Below are 21,699 nucleotides of genomic sequence, written 5' to 3' on the forward strand. Positions count from 1 at the left end.
TATGCAGAGGACATAATGTTTATATTGTTTTATTTTCCTTCTTGTGGTTTTGAATTGTTTTAGAGGGTTACTGGAAAACATAGTTTTAGGCAGCTCCCTTAGTCCTCAGGTATTCCTGCCGCATAAAATTGCAAATCATTTTAGTATGTTCTGTCAAAAATCTTGTTATATTATAATTAATAAACAAGTTCAGCAATGTGGTAGACTGTAAGATCAACACAGAAAAATCAATTGGCTGTCTACACACCAGTAATAAACAATTTGAAAATGAAATGAAGAAAATATCACCATTATAAAACAGGAATAAATTTAAACCTAGCAATAAATTTAACAAAAGAAGCGCCAGGCTTGTGAACTGAAAACTACAAAACAATTTTGAAATAAATTAAATGAGACTTAAATTAATGGAAAGACACCCCATATTCATGGGCTAGAAATCAACATTAAGATGGCAATACTCCCCAAATTGATGTACAGATTCAATACAGCCCTTATCACAACCCTAGATGAATTCTTTGCAGAAATTGACAAGTTGATCCTAAAATTCGTATGGAATGTCATGGGGCCTCAGATATATAAACAATCTTGAAGAAGAACAAAGTTGAAGGACTCATACTGTTGATTTCAAAACTTTATAAAGCAACAGTAATCAACAGTGTGGTACTGACATAAAGATACATATGTAGATCAATATGTAGATCAATTGACTAGAACTGAGAATCCAGAAATAAGCCTATGATTATGGTTAATTAACTTTTGATAAGGTTGGCAAGAACATTCAATAGCGAAGAATAGTCTTTTTTAGCAAATGCTGCTAGGACCATCGGAGAGCTACGTCAAAAGAATGAAGTCAGAATCTCACCTCACATCATATACCAATATTAACTCAAAATTGGTTAATATAGCTAAATTTAAGAGCTAAAACTACAAAATTCTTAGAAGAAAACATAGAGATAAATCTGCATTACCTTGGATCTGGCCATGAATTTTTAGATGTGATATCAAAAGCATGAGCAACAAAAGCAAAAATTGATAAATTGGACTTTATCAAAATTAAAAACTGATAGGCCCCAAAACATACCAATGAAGTAAAAAGACCAGTCAGACAATGAGAGAAGGTATTTACAAATCATATATCTGACAAGGGACTTTTGTCTAGAATATATAAAGAACTCTTACAACTCAAGTAAAAACAATTAAAATGGGCAAAGGATTTGAATAGATAAAAGATATACAAACGGCCAATAAACACCTGAAGTTATGCTCAAAATCATTATTCATTAATCCAAATCACAAGATACCACTTCACACCCCTTGGGGTGGCTAAAATTAAAAAGACACACAATAACGAGTGTTGGTGAAGATGGGGAGAAATTGGAACCCTTGTATATTGCTGGTGAGAATCTAAAATGATGCAGCCACTTTGGAAAACAGATAGGCAGTTCTCCAAGTTGCAAAACTTAAAGTTGCCATATGATGCAAAATTCCAATCCTAAGTGTAAACATGAGAGAAATGAAACATATGTCTACACAAAAACTTGAAGATGAATGCTCATAGCAGCATTATTCATAATAGCCAAAAAGTGGAAACAACCTAAATGTCACTCAACTGATGAAGGGACAAACAAAATAAGATATATCCATCTATTGGAGTACTATTAGGCAATAAAAAACCGAAGTATTAATACATGTAACAACAAGGATGCACCCTGAAAACAGGCTAAGTGAAAGAAGCCGGTCACAAAAGACAACATATTGTATGATTCCATTTATATGCAATGTCCAGAATAGGCGAATCCATCAAAGCAGAAATCCATCCCTAGCCTGGTGATTGCCTGGGGATGAGGGGTAGAAGGGAAATGCGGACTGACTGCTAACAGATACGGGGTTTCTTCCCGGTGTGATGAAAACGTTCCAGGCTTGATTCTGGTAATGGTGGTACAACTCTGAATATATTAAAAACCATTGAATTGTACATGTTAAATGGGTGAACCACATAGTGGTGAATTAACAAAGGTTTATTTTGTTGTTTCTTTTTTTAAGAATGTGGTCTTTTCTGCAATGGTCTTGAATGAAGTAAGTAAAATTGTTAAACCGCTATTTTCTAAAGCTGAAGGATTCCTGCATTATCGAGATAAATCTTACTCAATACTGTTTTTTTAAGATTTCACTTTTTTAGGACATTTTTAGATTCACAGCAAAATTGAGGGGAAGGTACAGATATATCCCATAATCCCCTGCCCCTACTCAAGCATAGTCTTCCCAATTACCCAAAATCCCCCACCAGAGTGGTACATTTGTTACAAGTGATGAACCTACATTGACAAATCATTATTACCCAGAGTCTGTAGTTTACATTAGGGTTGAATCTTGTTGTTGTACGTTCTATGGGTTTAGACAAATGTATCATATGACATGTATCCATCATTATGGCGTCATACAGAGTATTTTCATTGCCCTAAAAGTCCTCTGTCTATTCATCCCCCACCCCCAATCCCTGCAACCACTGATCTTTTTACTGTCTCCATAGTTTTGCCTTTTCCAGAATGTCGTATAGTTTGAATCATACTGTATGTAGCCTTTTCAGATTGGTTTATTTTACTAGCAATATGCATTTGAGGTTCCTCCATGACTTTGTCTCTCTTGATAGCTCATTTTTTTAATGTGTTGAATGATATTCCATTGACAGATGTACTACAGTTTATCCATTTGCTTACTGAAGGACATCTTGATTGCTTACGAGTTTTGGCAATTATGAGTAAAGATGCTATAAACATCCATGTGCAGGTTTTTGTGTGGATATGTTTTCAATTCCTTTGACTAAGCACCAAGAGGCATCATTGCTGGATTGTATGGTAAGAGTGTGTTTAGTTTTGTAGAAACCATCAAAATGTCTTTCAAAGTGGCTGTATCATTTTGAATTCCCAGCAGTAATGAATGAAAGTTCTTGTTATTCCACATCCTTGCCAGCATTTGGTGCTGTCTGTATTCCAGATCCTGGCCATTCTAACAGGTGTGCTGCTGTATCTCATTGTTTTTTGAATTTGAATTTTCCTGATGACATGATATGGAGCATCTTTTCATATGTTTATTTTTCATCTGCATATCTTCTTTGGTGGTTATATATATTTTAATACATTGAAGGATTCATTTTGCTAAAGTTTTTTTCACTGTTTAGTAAAGAAGAGACCGGCCTATAGTGGCCTCAGCTTTGCCCAAGTTTGGTATCCATATAATATTAACCCTAAGCCTATCCCAAACTCTATCAATAATCAAAATGATTTAATAGATTTCCAAATCTTCTATACTGTAGAATAGTTTGGATGAGATATGAACCATCTGTTCTTTGAATATTTGGCAAACTTGCCTTCATGTTTTTTTGAGGGCAGGTAAGGTAAATAGACAGCGAGTGTGAAGTGAGTAGAGAGATATTGGACTTTAATTTTAACTCCAATTTCTAAAGCTTTCCAGGTGAATGTGCATAGCTCATATGTTCTAGAAAATCATGCATTTTGTCTAACTTTTCATGTTGGATGCAAAGTTGCTTTATAATTTGTAAGATTTCCACTGCATCTTTAGTTTTCTTTTCTTCTTTTCATCCATAGGAAAGGTTGTTTTGCTAGAGGTCTGATCATTTTATTATTATTATTTTGAAAAACAAGGCTTTAAATGTTTTAATAAATTCTTAGTATTTTCGTTTGTTCCCCCTTTCAATAATATGTACCCTAAGCTTTGTTATTTTCTTCCTTCTACTATATGCGTATTTGTTTTCTTGCTTCTTTTCCAAGCACTTCCCATTGATTTTCACTTAATCTTTGGCAAAGTGATAAATTTTTCCCTAAAATAGCATTTGATCTTCCTTAAGGCTACAAAATTTTCCCAAAATATGTCCTTACTCAAATCTGAGTACCTATGTTTCAAAAGGTGAATTTAGGCCATTTATATTTACAGTGACTTTTGATATACTGTAACGTTTCCATTATCTTGCCTACTGTTTTCTACTTACTATTCTCTCTCTCCCTCCCCCCTTCCCTCATCTTTTCCTCCTTCTCCTTCCTCTCCTCTTTCTCCTTCTCCACTCTCTGTCTTCTCACTCTTTCTCTCTCTCTTTCCCTCCTCCTCTTCCCCCTCTTTCCTCTTCCTCTTCTTCTTCCTCTTTTTCTCCATCATCTTTTCTTCCTCTAATATGTAGAACATTTTTTATTCCCTAACTATCTTCCACTGCTTATAGGCAACTACATCTATTTCTCTTTCTTTTTCTCAACTGGTCACTCATAAATTGTCTCACACATAATCAACAAAATATTTTTCCAGTAGATTCTAAATTTAGTTGGAATATCTATACTTCCAGTAAACAAGAATGAAATTTTAGTACTTTTGACTTTCTTCTCCCCTCCATCTCCCAAATGCTATTATTTTCCAAAGTTTTCTTTTCTGGTCATTATTAGTTATTATAGTTTTGTTATTATTTATGTTGCTGGCATTTTAGCAATAATTATTATCTGCCATCAATACTTAGATTTACCATCATATTTTATTAGCTGGTGTGCTCACTTTCCTTCTGTCAGAGGCAGGATTTGACGGATGGGCAGAGGGTGTGGGAGCACAGCAAGGAGGGAATGATGCTGCAAGAAGAAAGAATTTCACTTACCTCACAATTTGGTTTCCACCACAACCTCACAACACAGAGGTTTGGATCCTCTGTCATTTCTTTTGAAATTCTACTTTAAAAATTGATGCAAATCCATTTTCTGAGATCCTTTCTCCAAATCTATAATATCATTTTCTGTGATTCTCAAAGAATTATTAAAAACACTACAAAAAATAAATTTTACATATACACGTAAGTAGCATACTCACTTCCAAAATCTGTTTCAACAATTTTTTCTTTATCAATAAACTTCTGATTTTTATAGAATACTTGTGAATGACAAGTATAATTATGTTTGGGTTCTAAATCTTCCTTTTTAAATGTTTTCCCCTTAGATGGTGCTGAATCATCTGAAAAAAATAAGTATTGCATATGAGTATATTAATACATTATATCACATTTGACTTTCTTTCTAGATTTCATATCTACAATTAATATCTATTAGATTGAAAACATATGCAAAAAGTCAAAATAATAAGTAAAAGATCTTGAAAACTACTATAATAATGCATGATTTTGCTACACTCAATGTTAAAGAAAATAGTAGGAAGTACAACTGAATTTGAGAGTGTCTCTAATTTAACTGATGGAATGAGGCATCAGTTTTTGTTCAGAAACTGAGATTGCACCTGAGCTAGCCTTTGCCTAATAGATATTTTAGATTCATCATTGTGTTATCATCAGTCCACGATGCTTGTTCTTGCTCTCCTCATACTGCTTGTATTATAGCCATGCATCTTCCTCATAACACGATCATTGCAACCAATGGCACACTCCATCCTTTGTTTCTAAGTATGTGTGTGTATGTGTCTTGCCAAATGTAACACAGCAGATGGCTTTATCCTAAGGGAGGGAGATTCCACCTCAATAAATTCAAATAAAAAGAAATTTAAAAGTCATCAAATTATGAAGCATTTAAAAGAAGTGTTATCTCAATTATTGCCCCCCCAATTTGAACCTAAACTCGTATTCCTAGAAGCACTTACTGTTCTTTTTCCATTTTTCTTTCATCTAGGTATTCTTGAAGCTGTTTATGCATTTTGTTGATGGAGGGCTGACCAAGTAAACCCTTGAATCATATGATCTTATCCTTGATTTTCCCTTTCATCCTAACAATGTATGTATCATAATTTTTTATAACATCCTTCTCTGATAATCTGTTCAATAATGCCTTGTGTATAACAGTTGCCAAGAAAATTCTTGTAAATTAATTTACTTTTGCTATTCCAAAAATTATTTTTCAGAGGAGTATTTGTCTATTTTGTGAATTTGAGTGGTACAGAGAATACAATGATTTGACATTAAAAATACCAAGGGCCAAAAGAGAAAGAGACGGTGGTGGGGAGGGGGGAGCCTGGGAAGGAAGGAGAGGAAGGAAGGGAGAGAGGGAGGGAGGAAGGAAGGGAGGGAGGGAGGCAGGGAGGAGGGAAGGAAGGAAAGAGAGAAAGAAAGAAAGAAAAAGAAAGAGAGAGAGACAAAGAAAGAAAGAAAGAATAAGACAGTATATAGAACAACTTCCTACCAGAAAAAAATTTTCTTATCAATGCTATATTCTTACCACATTGAAATTCATATGTAATTTCACCTTCACAAGTAAAGTATGTAACATTTTCCCAAGTTAAACAAATAGAAGTATTTGCTTTTTCGTTCTCTACACAATCAACTAACTGAAACTTTTCAGGATCTGTCAAGAAGAAGATATAGAAATAGACAATTAATATTTCATAATGTGTGTCATAAGCTCAATTATAATCATTGAAATTATATTCATGATATAGAATTTGGCAAGTATTTAGGTTACTTTTGAAAAAGTCTAATAACTCTCAGTGTCTTTCTTGATCATTTAGTTTATCCTTTTTTCAACACCATACATTTTGGTAGCATTTCATTTAGAATTGCTACTTTAAAAAAATGGAACCCAAACAAACATCTAGATAAAATGGCATTTTTTACACATTTTAGAACACCCATCCCATTTTGTTTTCTTATTTATATCTTCAGTCTTTTCATTTACGCTTTGATCTCTTACTGAAGGATTGTTACACAGAGTATGAGGGCTTCCCTCTTGGGGAACACGTTGTTGAAAATTGTCATTTTCTGTTTTTAATTGACAATTTACTTCAGTGATATTTAGAGGAAATGAATAAGTTAAATAGCATTTTTCAAAAAACATTAGACTTTAACCTACTTAAACGTTAATAAATCGATCAATGATCTTGAATTACTAAGTGATGTGAGAGATTCAACAAGTTTACACAGTCCCTCAACCCCTTTTCCAAAGTGTGTTTTGTTAAGATGTGCTTCCCCGGGGTCTGCTGACACCGTGCTCCTTTCTTTTTCCCAGCAGTAGCTTAGCTGGCAAAGCCAGCTTGATTGCCTCAATGTGACTATAACACTCCCTTTTTTGGTGAAAGCATTTTTTGTGAAAGTATCCTTGATTTTGTGTTTTTCCCCAATATATTCCAGACACACTTGTATTTAAAAGGAGAAATACGCGTACATACATATTTAATGACTTGAATTAAGTAGAGGAGAAAAAAGAAAGCTTGTGGATAATCACTTATCCACGGTGGGATAAATTATGACCAATCTACAAGAACTGTTCTGTAAAAGAAGGGTAGGGAGTCGGTAAAGTATTAAGACAGAAGGCTGATGTGAGTTTATAATTTTCACTGGGTTAGGAGAGCAGAAAGTTCACCCACTCACGACCTGCTAACTTCCTTTCTCTCAGCCCTGCTCTCTCACCTGACTAATTCCTGTGGCTGCTAGAAAACACATCACGAGTAATTGTACTGTTTTTGTAAATATACAAATAGAAATCAGTGGATATTTACCTGGTGGTACCTCTAACTTGAATTCTTTATATGAAGAACACGAATTATGATTTATATGAACAGTGAAAATTTCACATTCTGGTAGGCCATGGAACATATTGTTTACACAGCTAATATATCCATTAGGTTCAGTGGAGTTACATTCTACTTTATCAGTAACATTTAGTTCTGCATCATAAGATTTGGCTGAATTGTTATAACTGTAGTTCACAGAGATTCCTGCATATTTTTCATCTGAAAGAAAATAAAACAGTGGGGGTTATCTTTTTTATTTTTCTGAATGAATTTACGTTAAATTCAAATGCCATAACATATATTTTCAAAAATATCCCCATGAAAAGAGAAGGAACACATCAGATGCCTCCATATTATGATTTTATAATTCCCTTTGCATCACTGCCTTATCAAGGATCCAGCTTGCAAGTTTATATTTGAATGATTATTGGGTTAATGTCTATCTTCCTATCTGGAGTGTATATTCCATGAGAGCAGAGTCCACTTGATTTTGATCATCCCCATAAATCCAGGTCCTCGTATAAAACCTGTTGTTGGCAGGGGCTCAATAATTACTTGTGTTGATGCACAAATGAATGATGCAGCTGACAAATTCCTTCTTCTTGCTTTATAATTTCCCTTGCTTTCTAAAGTGTAGTTCTTGATTATGTTTCTTCAAATATGTGGAACATTAATGATTTAGAGACCACAGGCCTCATCATTCCTTTACTTATGTAAAATTATTGATAATAAATCCTTTTGAGCCCTTTCCTCAGCATCATCTCACACTCTCACTTTTATTTAGACAAATTCTGTTGGCTGGTAAAAATATCTTTTCAACAAAGATTTATTCAGTCATTTTTTTTTTCAGGAAGAGTAGCCCTGAGCTGATATCTGCCTCCAATCCTCCTCTTTTTGCTGAGGAAGACTGGCCCTGAACTAACATCCATGTCCATCTTTCTCTACTTTATATGTGCGACGCCTGCCACAGCATGGCTTGACAAATGGTACATAGGTCCTCACCCGGGATCCAAACCAGGAAACCCCAGGCTGCCAAAACCGAACGTGAGAACTTAACTGCTGTGCCACCAGGCCGGCCCCTATTCACTCATTTGTAATGCAAAAAAAATTGTTACACCCTTATTATATTTAAGATGCTGTCCCAAGCACTAGGCATACAAAAGATCAGCTTTTGGAAACATACGGTCTAACATGGAGAAGACACAGACATGAATTGCAGAAAACATGCAAATGCCTAAAATAAGATAATGCACAAGACAATATGAGAGTGAAGAGAGAGAGAAATCTATTCAGATCGGAGGGATAGGAGAGGCTTTCCAGAGGAGGTGACTCAAGATGTGATTTAAAATATGGGCAGGACATATAAAGCTGATGGGAGGAGGGGCGCTGAGTGAGGATGGGGTGGAACTCCAAGTGTAGAGGAAGAGGGAAGGAGTAACACAGAGGCAGGAAGAAATATTACGTGCTTATGAAACTGTGAGTACTTCCATATTACTTTAGTGAAGAGAGTAAGGAGGCAAAGACCCAGGAGGAACCTGATCATGAAAGACCATGTTGATAAGCAAACCAAGGAAGGCTCATCTTTACACTAGATGTGTGGAGAGCTCCTGAAGGCAGCGACTTCAGCTGTGAGATTTAAATCTATAGAGGGATAAGCCCTGACTGGGAAGAAGGACTCACCTTCCACTGGGGAGAGACAAAGAAAATAGAAAAAGGATGGATACAAAAACTGTTCTCGAGCATCTGCTTTGAGCCAAAGCCTGGCAAGACAGAGACACAGACACAGACACAGACAGAGACACAGACAGAGACAGAGAGATTTCCTCTTCTTGATAAGCCCCTCGAAGGTAATATCCACATTTCATATTAATCTTTACACTGAATCCTTGCCCGTCACCCTCAGACAAACTTGCTATCATTCCATTTTACAAATACCCAGACTGAAGGGAAGTGGCTTCACCAAAGTTGTTTAGCCAATAACTATTAATTATTAACGCTGGTACTCAAAACCAGGTCTGAATATAACATCAAAGCTTCTTGCCCCTGAAGGACACTGGCTGTTAAGATTTGGAGTTCGTCATTGGTGAGAAATGAAAGCCAGTGAGTTTAGCTTGCTCGTAGGTCTGGGAAGCTCGGAATGAAGAAGGAAATAATTAAAGTGCTATTCTAAAGTGATATATGCTGCTTCTGGGTAAACAAACTTACCACATGATGGCTGAGGTGCAGTAGGAGCTGTAATAGAGAAAAAAAAGAGAAAGTAAATTGTTAAAATTTCATCATGGCATATCTCTGCTACAGTCATTTTGGGGAAAGGAGGTTTCAATGTTTCAGCTTCATAGACTATAAAGCCTATCCAGCTAGGGTTAACAGACCGTGCAGGGTTTGCTGTGCCTAGGACAATGGCAAAACTTCAAGAGTTATAAACTAATCAGCTAGTTCTATAAAACACTTTCATGAATTTACACAGCAAACACAATTCCGATAACAATGTTGAGACTTTTGGGCACACATCTGATTACGGTACGGCAACATGGCCAACAATTCACGCAGTGACAAACATTTCAAAGGTCCTCATCCCCTTGACTAATCTCAAAATAGACTTACATAATTACAACCCCTAGAGAGGTCTATTTACATCTTCATTTAAAAAAAAATCAGAAAATGGGCCAGAGTGGCTGCATTCTCTAGTTTAACTTTTCTAAACTCTTTGCACACATGCTAGATCCAGAGTAACTGATTGTATGCTCAACAAATTGAGACAGATCTTACATGAGTATATGTATTTAGTGGAAGAATTGGGTGAAAACGTGCTTCGTGGAAGCTAAGAGATCTCTGCTAGTCTGATGTTTGAGTTGGAAGGATCTGGGGGAGAATGTGGGCTCACAGGCTCTGTCTCGGCTGATCCACCCACAGACACTGCCAGGTGCTGGGGCCCTTCATTCCCTGGAGGCCTGTGGTGTTGGCCTCCACACCCCATGGAGCATGGCTGGAACTCTGCAATCACTCACTTGGAATGAAGAGTCCCATTGACAGAACTAGTCTTTCTCACACTAATACTTAAACCCACTCTTAGAGAAAGAAGTCTCAGCATATTTGGTCATTTCTCTATGCATTTTCATAAACACACAACTCTTTGGGGCTGCTATCACAACGATCCGATAGGTTATTACAGTAACATTATGCCCTGATCCCATCAGCTGTTGCACGGCTAACATAGAGAAGTGTTTTTGACTAATTGCTGTTCCATTGCCCTCATGATTAGAAGACTCAATTGAACTTCTCAAAGAAAGGAACCCAGGATAGACCAAATGGAAGACCCTTCTGTGAGCACATCCCAGGCTCATGGTGGTAGTGTGACTGCATGACTGAGGGTGAGGTTGTCACCTATTGTGAAAGCGGCTGTAGAGGCCGTGCTTGCTGCAGTGCTCAGAGAGGATGGTGCAGTGGGCATAGTGCTCGGATCTGCAAGGAAACGAACAGAAGGAGAGAAGTTAAAGAGCCTGTCATATTGAAGGGCGCGGGAAAAACTCTTTAGCAAAGATAATTCCCTAACCAAATCTTTGCTGCAGGAGTCCTTGTTTGAATTGACACTTGCTTGTTCTTTAAAATAAGAAAGTGAATCAAAGATTTATCCACAAACGAGCCTGTAAGATAACAAATGGTTCAAATAATCTGAACTAAACATTGTATAAGTAGAGAGGAAACTATGCATTCCTTGGTATAGTTCTTACTCGATGTGTGATCTTCCTCAAACTACTCCTTTCACTTTCAATTACAACTCCCCTTATTTTAATTACTAATAAGGATGCTAGTTACTCTTTTGTACTATTCATTGCATACCAAGCTATTTACATATTCAGTCCTCTTATCAACTCTATGAAATAAGTATTATTATATCCATTTTTACAGAAGGGGAAACTGACACACAGAAAATATTAGTAACTTGTGCTAAAGTCAGCTAGAAAGTTGAAGAGGCTGCATTTGACCCCAGAGTTCAAGTTTCCATTTCATCCTCCATAACCTGAAATGCCTAGCGCATCATAGTCAAACCTGAGGAGTTATCTTTGGTGGTGGAGCTGGAGATGCGTGCAGGTAAGGCAGCAGAGCTGCTGTGTGCAGGGCTGAGGGTGGCTACTGATGTCAAAATTGTGTCTGCAGGGAAGGTGGTGGTTGTAATTCTCTCCTCTGGAACACCTGCAATTAGAAACGCCATCAGCACTGTCATCCCTTCCTGCCACGCAAGGCAATGGCCAGTGAGCCAACAGAGACAGGATTATTGAAGCTAAGCCTGAGCCACAACCCAGCCCTTCTGCTAGACCACAACAGACACATTCTGCAAAGCTGTACAAAACACAGCACGGTTTATGGCAGAGATAAGTTTAAGGTCAGATGACTTGAAACCTATGCAGTTTTGTAATCAGAGCACACATTTTTTAAGTATTTAGGACCTCAGGAGATAGCTTGGACTGCCCAGTGAGGCCAGGCCTTCTGGCTGAGGGCTGCTGTGGGCGACATTGAAAATGCATCAGAGTGACAGAGTGGGGTGCTGGCTTTCTGATGCTGAGAGCAGAAGGCTGAAGTGGAGCCCTGAGTGTAAAAGGCTGTGTTAAGGTTGGCACAGGAGGAAGTGGAACCTGCCACGTGCTGAGAGCCTCGCATGGGGTGCACCTCTCTGGGGAGGAATCCCTGGGTGCAGGTGCTTAGCTCTGATTTTCTTATAATAGTACTGTGTGGGCTCCTGTCTGAGCAGCTGCTGAGCTCAGGGTCTTTTCCCTTCTAACTGAAGGTTACGAGTCTACTCTCACTATGTGGACTCCCCAGCCAGGAAAAACCAAAGTGGTTTGGAACCAAAGAATTTCCATCTTATACTGATGTCATTTCATTAGTCTCCAATCCCATACGAGCTACTTAGAGTAGAAGCAACTATTTTAGTGGAAGAAACCGCACATTGCATTTGGTTAGGACTTTTCAGTGTCAGGCTTCAAAACACCTGCTGTGAGTTCCATCTCCCCCCAGACACCACACCCAGAATTACAGCATAGGCAGTCGAGACATCCTCATTGGGTGCCTACGAGATGACTAGCACGATGCTAGCTGTCATGGCAAAAGCAAAAGAAACAGGAGTCAGCCCCTGTTTGAGCTTGTTTGGTTATTTCACTGTCAAGATCCCTGGGGTCAGCAGTCCAACGATAAGAGGTTAGTCTTACATTTACAGCCTGATTCTCAATGCGTCAGCAGAGTGACAGCTGCAGGCACATTCTGAAAATGGCTTTGATGCAAGCGTGCAGGCAGCCTCCGATTACGAAGGGCGGGCAGTCCTTCACTTCACCCATTTACGCCATTATAATTGAAACTGCACCTTCCAAAAATTTGAGTTTGGGTTCCCAGTTTAATCTTTAAAAGCCACTAAACCCCCAAATTTAACTAAACCATAGAATGAATAACATAAACATCAGTTCTTAGTTCTGGATCCTCAGAGGGGCCCCAACAAAACAAGTTGAAGAGAAGGAAGGTGTTTCTAATCTTTCAAAAAAAAAAAAAAATCAGACATGGAACTGGCCCTCTGCAAAGTTTTAAAATCAGCCAGGTTCATCTTCAGCCTTCTTCTTTGTGCTTTTCGACTCCCGCCATCACGAGCTGGTCCTCTTCGCCTCTTCCAAGTGCCCCTTGACCTCATGCTGTTTCGAGGCCTCCACACTCACACTCCCCAAATTCCTTACCTTCTCTGTTCATCTGGAAACCACTTTTCTCTGTGTGGGTAATCCCAGGGATGACTTAGGAGTGGTATTTGCTCTTTTAATTTAGGTTAATTAATTCTAATTGAGTTTTAATTAGTGGAATTAGCCACTGTGAGAGGAAGAGGTGTTGATCAGGGCAAAGCAGACCCGTCTATGTGACAGTCGGCCCTGACATGTCCGTCCTCTTTAGTCATTTTACAGCTATTTCCATCCACGACTTCTGAATCTGTGGATTTGCTAAAATCTCCACATCTTTTTAGCACGGTCCCATCTCAGCCGGAGTGAGTGGAATGAGACAGCAAGGGGAGGGCAGCTCTGTTCCCAGTTGTTTCAAGTTTGTAGATTGCCTGTAACGACTTTTATGCCGAGGGAACAGTTTCAATACCTCAAAATAATAATTATTCTGTTTGATATGTTTGGCTTCCATGTCTGATTCATACTTCATGCAAAGCCACTTCAGTGCCAGCCCTGTGGGCTCCCCGACTCATATCTTTAACTTTCAGGCAATCAGGTCACTAAATTAATATATGGGGCCATGTGGATTTGTAACCTGAGAAATATGTTGTTTTTCAGGATAAAAAAGGGCACCACGAGGTGATTTAGACACTGATTTTGGAAAGACAAGGGAGGGAATATTTCTCTTGGTTTTGATAAACATGGGGATGCTAAGCTGAAAGAATCCTGATGTCGGAATGCGGAATACAAGCATCTATTTCTTCTTTCTCATTCTTTTAAAAATCAATTTAATCGTGGTGACAATTTCTCAGTGCCCTTCATTGACCACGGCAGTCTTCTACTCTTCATTATCTGGTTCATTGGTAGGAGGTCTTTAAGTAAAGCTTCATGGATATTATTCCTTATTACTAGCAAAAAGAAGTTTTCACAGTCCAATGATATTTGCCCAACATATAAAGAATCATAGAGGACCCTGAATCATGGGTTTCCTCAGGAACAGATTTTTCCTGTGTTCTCATAATGCTCCTTCTTTATTATTTCATCTCTATGACAAGGACCTTTGTTAAGTGGCCTCATAGACTAAAGGTCACCAGGAAGGTATGAAATTCCAAATTCATTCACACCACTCTTAAACACAGCCCTTGTTATGCACTCTTCATATTTGCACGTCGTGTTTTTTTTTTTTAAAGATTGGCACCTGAGCTAACGACAGTTGCCAATCTTTTTTTTTTTTTTTCTGCTTTTTCTCCCCAAATCCCCCAAGTACGTATTTGTATGTTTTAGCTGTGGGTCCTTCTAGTTGCGGTATGTGGGTCGCCACCTCAACGTGGCCTAATGAGCAGTGCCATGTCCGTGCCCAGGATCCGAACCCGTCGAAACGCTGGGCCGCAGAAGCTAAGCGCCCAAACTTAACCACTCGGCCTTGGGGCGGGGCCCCTGCACAAGTCTTAAGGACCAGCCAACCTGATGTATCATTCCTGCCCGGAGCAGGGGTGCGTGTGAGAGGGCCAGCCTGGCTGCTGGGTGTCTGAGTGTCAGATCCGTCAGAGGGCGCCTGCGAGTCTGCGTGCGTGGGAAGGTGAGACGCCGGGGTTGGGGCGACACCTAAGATGAGAAAGCGAGAGCATTGCATCAATATTTCCCCACTGCAGATGAAAAATCCAAATACTAGAAGATTATAAGGAGAAACCTGCTATTATGGTTTACCAAACTGTGAAATGACGCAATCTATTAACGTGAGTCTGCCCCTCTTTAAGTTCCCTGGCAGGAAGGTGGCACCTGAGCTCTCTGTTTAGATATCCTGAGACGCTTTCTGGGCTGGATGCAGCACGGACGACTCACGCTTCCAGGCGACTTTTTTGAATTCCAAGCCACTGGGAGCTTTTTGAATTCTCTATCAACTCTCCAAACTGAAAGTTGGAATCTTTACTTTGTAAGCAGAGTAAGAAAAAAATTCCCCCAAGGTACAGGGTCTCTTACAAATCACAAAGAAAAGAAGAAATAGAAAAATGGACAGTAGAGTAACAGAGGTCCATCTAGGACATACAGTGGCCAAAAGGTGTATGCGAAGATGCTCATCGTTATGAAAAATGTTTACAATGTGGATCAAAATGAAATATTTTTAGCTATTACGCTGCTGGAAGAGATATGGGTACACAGTTTCATGCACACACACACACAGACATTCACAGAATCATATGCCTAGAGTCTTTAGGATATACAACCATGGTTAAAATTTTATCTTTAAGGAGCAGGATTAGGTGAGATATGTATATGTATATATGTATGTGTATATATGTAAAGTATATATAAAGTATATATGTATATACCTATAGAAATCTGCATTGATGTTTTGCAACATGCATAAGCTATTTTTATAAAGATATCACATAATTAAATTTAATGTTATGCTTGCGGATGCTTATTTTAATCATTTTCGAGAAAAAGAACAATTTTGAAACAGTGCATATTGTATTGTTAGAAAAATGGATTAAGAGATTTTTTCCCCCTAGGTATATGGGTAAGCAAGAAAAATTTGATTGCATTCCACAATAGAAATCAATCATAAACATAAACTAAATAACACATGCAGGTTTTATCCCAGTAGATAACTGAAATATCACCTCATAGCAAGATTATTTTCTAGCAAAGAAAATGTACTTTTTTATTTGAAAGCATAAGAGACTTTCCAAGCTAATTTCACCAGCAGGATTACTGTGCCAGAGCAAGTTAGTATTTTTAAAGTATTCATCCTTATTTCCAGCACATTCCATTTTAAAGTTTTTTTCCTCACACTTTGCTTCCTATGTAAATCGCTGGCTTTAATGTCTTGGGTGGGGGGGAAATTGGTGGCAATAAAAGGGTAGGAATGTTGCAAGTGTGTGTTTGTGAAGGTGAAGTGAAATGTGGAGGCTTTGAAATGAAAAACTGGGTGACATCACTCAGTCAATAAAAACAGTGAGCATGAAATGTTGCACCCAGCCTCGGGCACCCTCATCCTCACATTCCTTTTGTTAAAACTAGCGGCAATAAATTCAAACGTTTGCAATGTTTAGATCAGTCCTAGCCACTACTCTGCTGTGGTGGCAGGGAAAAATGGAGTCAAGATTAAATATACAGTCCTGTAGTTGATAGAAGAAGGCACTGACCACTTATTTAACTGCTTAATATGGCCAATAGACTTCATCAGCATAGTACTCAAAACACTGCAAGGTACCCTAAACAAAATGTCTATGGTGACGTTATACATGCTTGTGTTTCAAACTAAGATTAATGGCATTGGTAAACAAATAGCTTAGTTTCTTTAATCAGACTATGTCTATAAACCTGTTTGCTTCAGAAAATGGACACATAGCACATTATTTCACCAAAGGAATAAACAACCCTCATGCTGGTCGATTTATGTACTGAATACGCTGGGAGACACAACATTAAACATAGAATGTGCAAATCGCTGGTGAGTCTGGATTCTAAGGAGCGTAAGTGGTCTTCCCTGGCAAAAACACTAACCACATCACTCTGATATTTGCTGTGAGCATGGCCACAGTACCTTCAATTCCACCAGTAGGATTCACAACCTTAATTAATTAATATTTCATAAACATCTAGATGTTCTATATCTATACTCTAATAAAATCACATACATAGAAACTGAACACATAATTTAAAAAAAAACAACTGTTCTGATAACTGTAGAATTAACAACAGTGAAAAAGGTCAAGTTTTCCTAAACCCCTTTTTGGGTAACATCTCTGTGCCAACCTGTTACATTAGGAGCACGACCTGTCAGACCAGGAGCATCACTTGCCACACCAGGAGCATGACCTGTCACACCAGGAGCACTGGCATTATCCAAAGAGTTCAGTGATACTTCAGCTGAAGTGTTGACGGGCCTAGGAGGAGAAGTGGTCTCTGAGGAGTCATTTCCTCGTTCAGAGGTGTTTGCGAGTGTGAATGCAGTGGTGCGAGCAGGTAAGGGGTCACTTCGAGGCAGAGTTCTGGCCTCTTCTGTTGCTTTCAGTTCTGGTACATTCATGGGAAATGGAAGAAGGAAAAAATAAATATGTGAATCATACCCTGAGACATATACCCGTCTGAGTTTACCAAGTCTTCAGTTCATTATGGTGTGTATATACACACACTGCACACCTATGATATATGGTACATAAATGTGTATGGTGTGTGCATATATATTTGCAAATGCACATACTTATATACACATGCATATATGCAAATACAGATGCATACAAAAGTATAGATATACAGACTTAGATAAGAAACTAGCTACAGGACAGTGACTAAAGATCAAAACGGAGAAATGAAGTTGAAAGCAGCTGTTCTCTGCCCTATGCCTACTCACTTACTGAATTCTCAACGGTCTAAAGCAATTCTGCTCAGAAGGAAGAAGCACAACATAGAAAGACAGTTAAAAGAAATTGTAAAGTACTTATCAATGAAGAATAGAGAAATACAAAGTCAGAAGGGGATCCTTAGGAGGGCTAGGGTTCCAGGAGAAAACAATAAAAGACGAAAGTTCTAGATACACACTGATTTTTCTTTTTAATTGATCAAATTCAAACAAAGCAAAGACTGGGTAAAAGACTAGAAAACAAAATTCATAAACAGATATACAAATGACCTACGTCCACCAAAACGTTTTTGGTGTCATGACAACAATAGAAACACAATTTGAGGTATTGAAATCCCATTTTCCACAGTTTTAATTCACTTTAGAAAGAAGAAAAATGTGATAAGGTGATGGTGACATAGTTACATGTGCAGCTGATGTGAGCAGACAAAGCGTAAAAGCTTCTGCAGGGCAAATTAGCACCATGTATTAAAGGCCTTTATATTTTTTCGTACTCGCTTACTCAGAAAGTGTATTTTTTAATAAAAGAATGGGAAAATACACCAAAGTTGTTTTGTGAAAAACCAAAACCACACTGTAATCTTTGGATATTGGAATTATAGAGGTGTATTTTTCATAAATTTTCTGTTTAACATGTATTTACTTCTATTAATAACAAAATTCATGTTCGAGATTTAATTAATGGAAAAATGAATTATATCACAAGTACTTTAATTAGTTTGGTTCAGCAAGGTTGGATAAGGGAGAAAGGCGCAAATATGGAAGAAGGAGAGAATGGGAGAAACCAGAAAAGGAAGAGAAGTGACCAATTACTAGTTTGTTGTTTTGGGGTTAAACTAACACTGGTGTTGGTAAGGTTCCAATTAACCTTTTTGCTTTGAGAGAAATGCTGCAACATTCTCCCTTTATTACCCACTCCCACTCTTTTGCTAGATTTGAATTACAGAGAGACTAGAAGGAAAATCACTCCAAATACCTCTCAGAATATTGCTATATTATTTTGAAAAGTAGCATTCTTAAGGGTTACTTCTGGTCCAGCCAATTCAGCCCAGAGTAGATGACGGCAGTGTATTCAGAGAACTACCCTCTGGCCTAGAAGCCTTAACATCCTTGCACAAATTTTAATCTCAGTACACGTTCTCTAGTTTCATAAATAAGAATTTAATTTAGGATTAGAAAACATGCTTCAGTTGCCAATTCCACATTGTCCCTGTACTCCCACTTTGGAGATACTTTTGGTTTCCACTGATTTATATCCTTGTTGGCAATATTTGGGAGAGACCATTTGCATTTGCATTTAGCGTCTCTATTTTAACTTACCTGGTTTTATCATTTGGAGGCTGGTTATAAGAGAGTCAGTGCAGAGATAATGGAAACTCTCTCAATGAAGCGATGAGTCATCTACCATTTTAAGCATTCACTCCCTAATTCACCCCATACCCCTTGCCCTCCTGCAAAAGTAACCAGTTCAGATGGTAGAGATGAACTCATTCTTCTGTAACACATGCAGGTGGCAAGTGGCTTGTAAGTAGGTGGCATTAACGAGTCACAATCTGCTATGCATTCATGACTTTCATAGATTTATAAATGCCATAGTATAAAACTATAAAATTCTGATGTTAGATCTTTTCCAAAATAAGAGAATATGCTGCTTACGTACTATTTGCATAATCCTCTGTTTCTGTAGTTTGGAATGAATTTTCATTTAATTATAAAAATAATTCGTGTAGTAACTCAGTTCTCGGAACATTTTGAATGTGCATTATAATTATTAAATCAGAATTGTCTTAATAGCTTTACTTACCTTCTTGATGCATACTGTCAACCAAATGATTAATCAGGAAATCAATAATACATTTTCAATAATAATAACTTTTAAGTGAAGTAATTTATTTTTAACTGGATGGAACAGAATTTTCCCCCTATTTTGTATTAATATGCATGAATTTATTTTTGGCATTTTCATTGCTTAAATTTAATTTATCAGAGGATTAGGACACTTGTTAAGACTGTTATTCAGTTGTAACAGTAGAATTTGGAAGTGATTATTACAAGATATATTAATGGTCTCAAAGCTTTTCTCTTGGACAAATATAAATATATATAGTTATGTTTAAAATTCTCTCTAATTTCTCAGGTAATTCCTTAGCCCATTTTTGAACTCTGAAGTTTTGTGATCTAACTTAAATTGACTTATTTGTAGTGTTAAAATTTTTAAAGAAATTGGAATTCTGTCATGTGATTTACTGTCAAGTTTAAGAGAAGCTATAATTTATACACAATAATACATATACAAATAATAATATGTTCAGATAGTTATCAGACTTTTATCTCGTAAGCAGGAATATTAAGAACAAGAGAATGTCAAGAACTGTTCATGATTATAACATTTGTCCTTACAAAATGATTTCATTAGATAATAATAGAAAATTCTATCAACATTAAATACACAAACTTGGCAACAAAAAAAATGAAATAAGCAATACAAATATTAATTCTTACCAGGAGTGGTAACATTTTGGGCTTGTCCTGCAAGAAAGAAAACAAACATTCTCTTAGAAAGTTTCAAATTTCATACATATGTATATAAACAGAAGTTAGATTTATGTATATATACATCATCTCTATGTTAGTTAACATTCACAAAGTGGCCATTTTCCATACCTTTTACGCCAATGAAACCATATTCCTTTTCTTAATGTCATTTTTACAAAGCTCAAGTGTGTCGAAACGATGTTATTGGTTTTTGAATTCTCAGGTAAAATAAGAAAAAAAATAGAATAAAGGAGAGCTATTGGAATTAATTTCCAGCCTGCAAAAGACTTTGGAAAGACCTTGGGTAAGTTTTTCCCAAATGCATTGATTTACTTAGAAAATGAATACTTACTGAGTACCTACTATGTGCTAGAATTATGCCACATTCTAGGGATATAATATGATCAAGATAGAGAAATTCCCTGCCACCAATGAGCCCAGTTCAGTGTGAGATATAGATTAAAAAAAGAATAAGCCATAGAGTGTGATGAGCAAAGAGACAGAATGAGCTATACAAGCACATAGAGGGACCACCTGGTTTAGACTTCCAGAGTTAGCGGCTGGCTCATGGAGGAGGTGCTAGAGAGGGTTTCTTGTATACTTTGAAGCTGTGACCCAAAGGATTATGGACAGCCAGCATAGTCCTAGAGGAACAAGAAGTTGGGATTTATCCCCCAGGCTTGAAATAGCCATTGAAGGGAGGTGTTTAAGGGGAGGCGTAATGGAGAGGCATTTCAATTTTAGATCAACCTTGTTGAGAAATAGAAAAGAGATTATCAGAAAGCAAAGCTGTGGGCAGGAAAATCAGGCAACTTAAAGTAAAGCATAAGAGAACGATGACGTCCTACATGAGGAAAATGGTACCAAAAATAAATAAATAAATAAATCCATGAAGCCCTTAGGAAGCAGTCGTCCAGATTCTGTAAATGTTTGGAAGTGATGAAGACAGAGAATGAGGAACAAGGAAAATATTTGGGGTGATAGTGTAACATACGAGGGAGTTGCCGTAGATAGATTGCAGGAGCTTTCTCTCATCTGAAGAAGAAAGAAAAGCAGATGGGAGAGGAGAATTTGATATGCTTGAGACATCCGTGTAAAGATGTTCAGTGGCATTTGGATGTAGCATTTAGTAGCTCAGGATATCCATCTGGGCGGAGGCTACAGATCAGCATATAGATGTATATTGCAGGTACGGAGGTGAAGGGGAGCCTCCAGTTATAAAAACAAGGAGAGTCTTGGATAGAACTCTGTAGTTAAATAAATATTTAAGGAGAGGGCCAGCAAAGGTGACTTGATTTTCTGTGTAGGAGGGAAGCTGAAGTCCACAAGATTTAAGAGTAGAGGGTGTTTCAAGAAGGAAATGATCGCGTCCAATAAGATGAGGACTAACATGGGCCGATTGGATTTATCATCTAGGTTCGTGGGAATGTTGGAAAGGCCACTTGTATTGGTGCGATAGGAACTGGATTCTGTCCCCAGTGGAGTGAGACATGTTTTCATCCTCCATCTTAATAAATGACTATTAAAAAGATCATAAAGTTCTTTCTCAAATGACAGTCAACTGACGTTGTGAAATGGAAGCAAGCATCAGATGGAAGAATG

General features: G+C 37.6%; 1 protein-coding gene across 11 annotated transcripts in view; it reads right to left on the reverse strand.

Moving 5' to 3' along the window:
* PTPRC (protein tyrosine phosphatase receptor type C) overlaps positions 1–21,699 on the reverse strand; it is a 117,186-nt gene that overhangs the window by 44,522 nt on the left and 50,965 nt on the right. For 2 of the 11 annotated variants that reach the window (XM_014829300.3, XM_014829301.3), the window contains exons 3-11: positions 20,065–20,091; positions 16,956–17,216; positions 14,658–14,798; positions 11,551–11,694; positions 10,885–10,962; positions 9,706–9,732; positions 7,486–7,719; positions 6,210–6,335; positions 4,861–5,001 (exon numbers count right to left, since the gene is read on the reverse strand). In XM_014829300.3, the coding sequence (XP_014684786.1) occupies positions 4,861–5,001; positions 6,210–6,335; positions 7,486–7,719; positions 9,706–9,732; positions 10,885–10,962; positions 11,551–11,694; positions 14,658–14,798; positions 16,956–17,216; positions 20,065–20,091 (1,179 nt within the window). The remainder of the gene's footprint in view (positions 1–4,860; positions 5,002–6,209; positions 6,336–7,485; positions 7,720–9,705; positions 9,733–10,884; positions 10,963–11,550; positions 11,695–14,657; positions 14,799–16,955; positions 17,217–20,064; positions 20,092–21,699) is intronic. The other 9 variants (XM_014829303.3, XM_070501522.1, XM_014829304.3 and 6 more) reach the window with 5 other exon arrangements.

Source organism: Equus asinus, chromosome 30, assembly GCF_041296235.1.
Source record: "Equus asinus isolate D_3611 breed Donkey chromosome 30, EquAss-T2T_v2, whole genome shotgun sequence".
Lineage (NCBI taxonomy): Eukaryota > Metazoa > Chordata > Mammalia > Perissodactyla > Equidae > Equus > Equus asinus.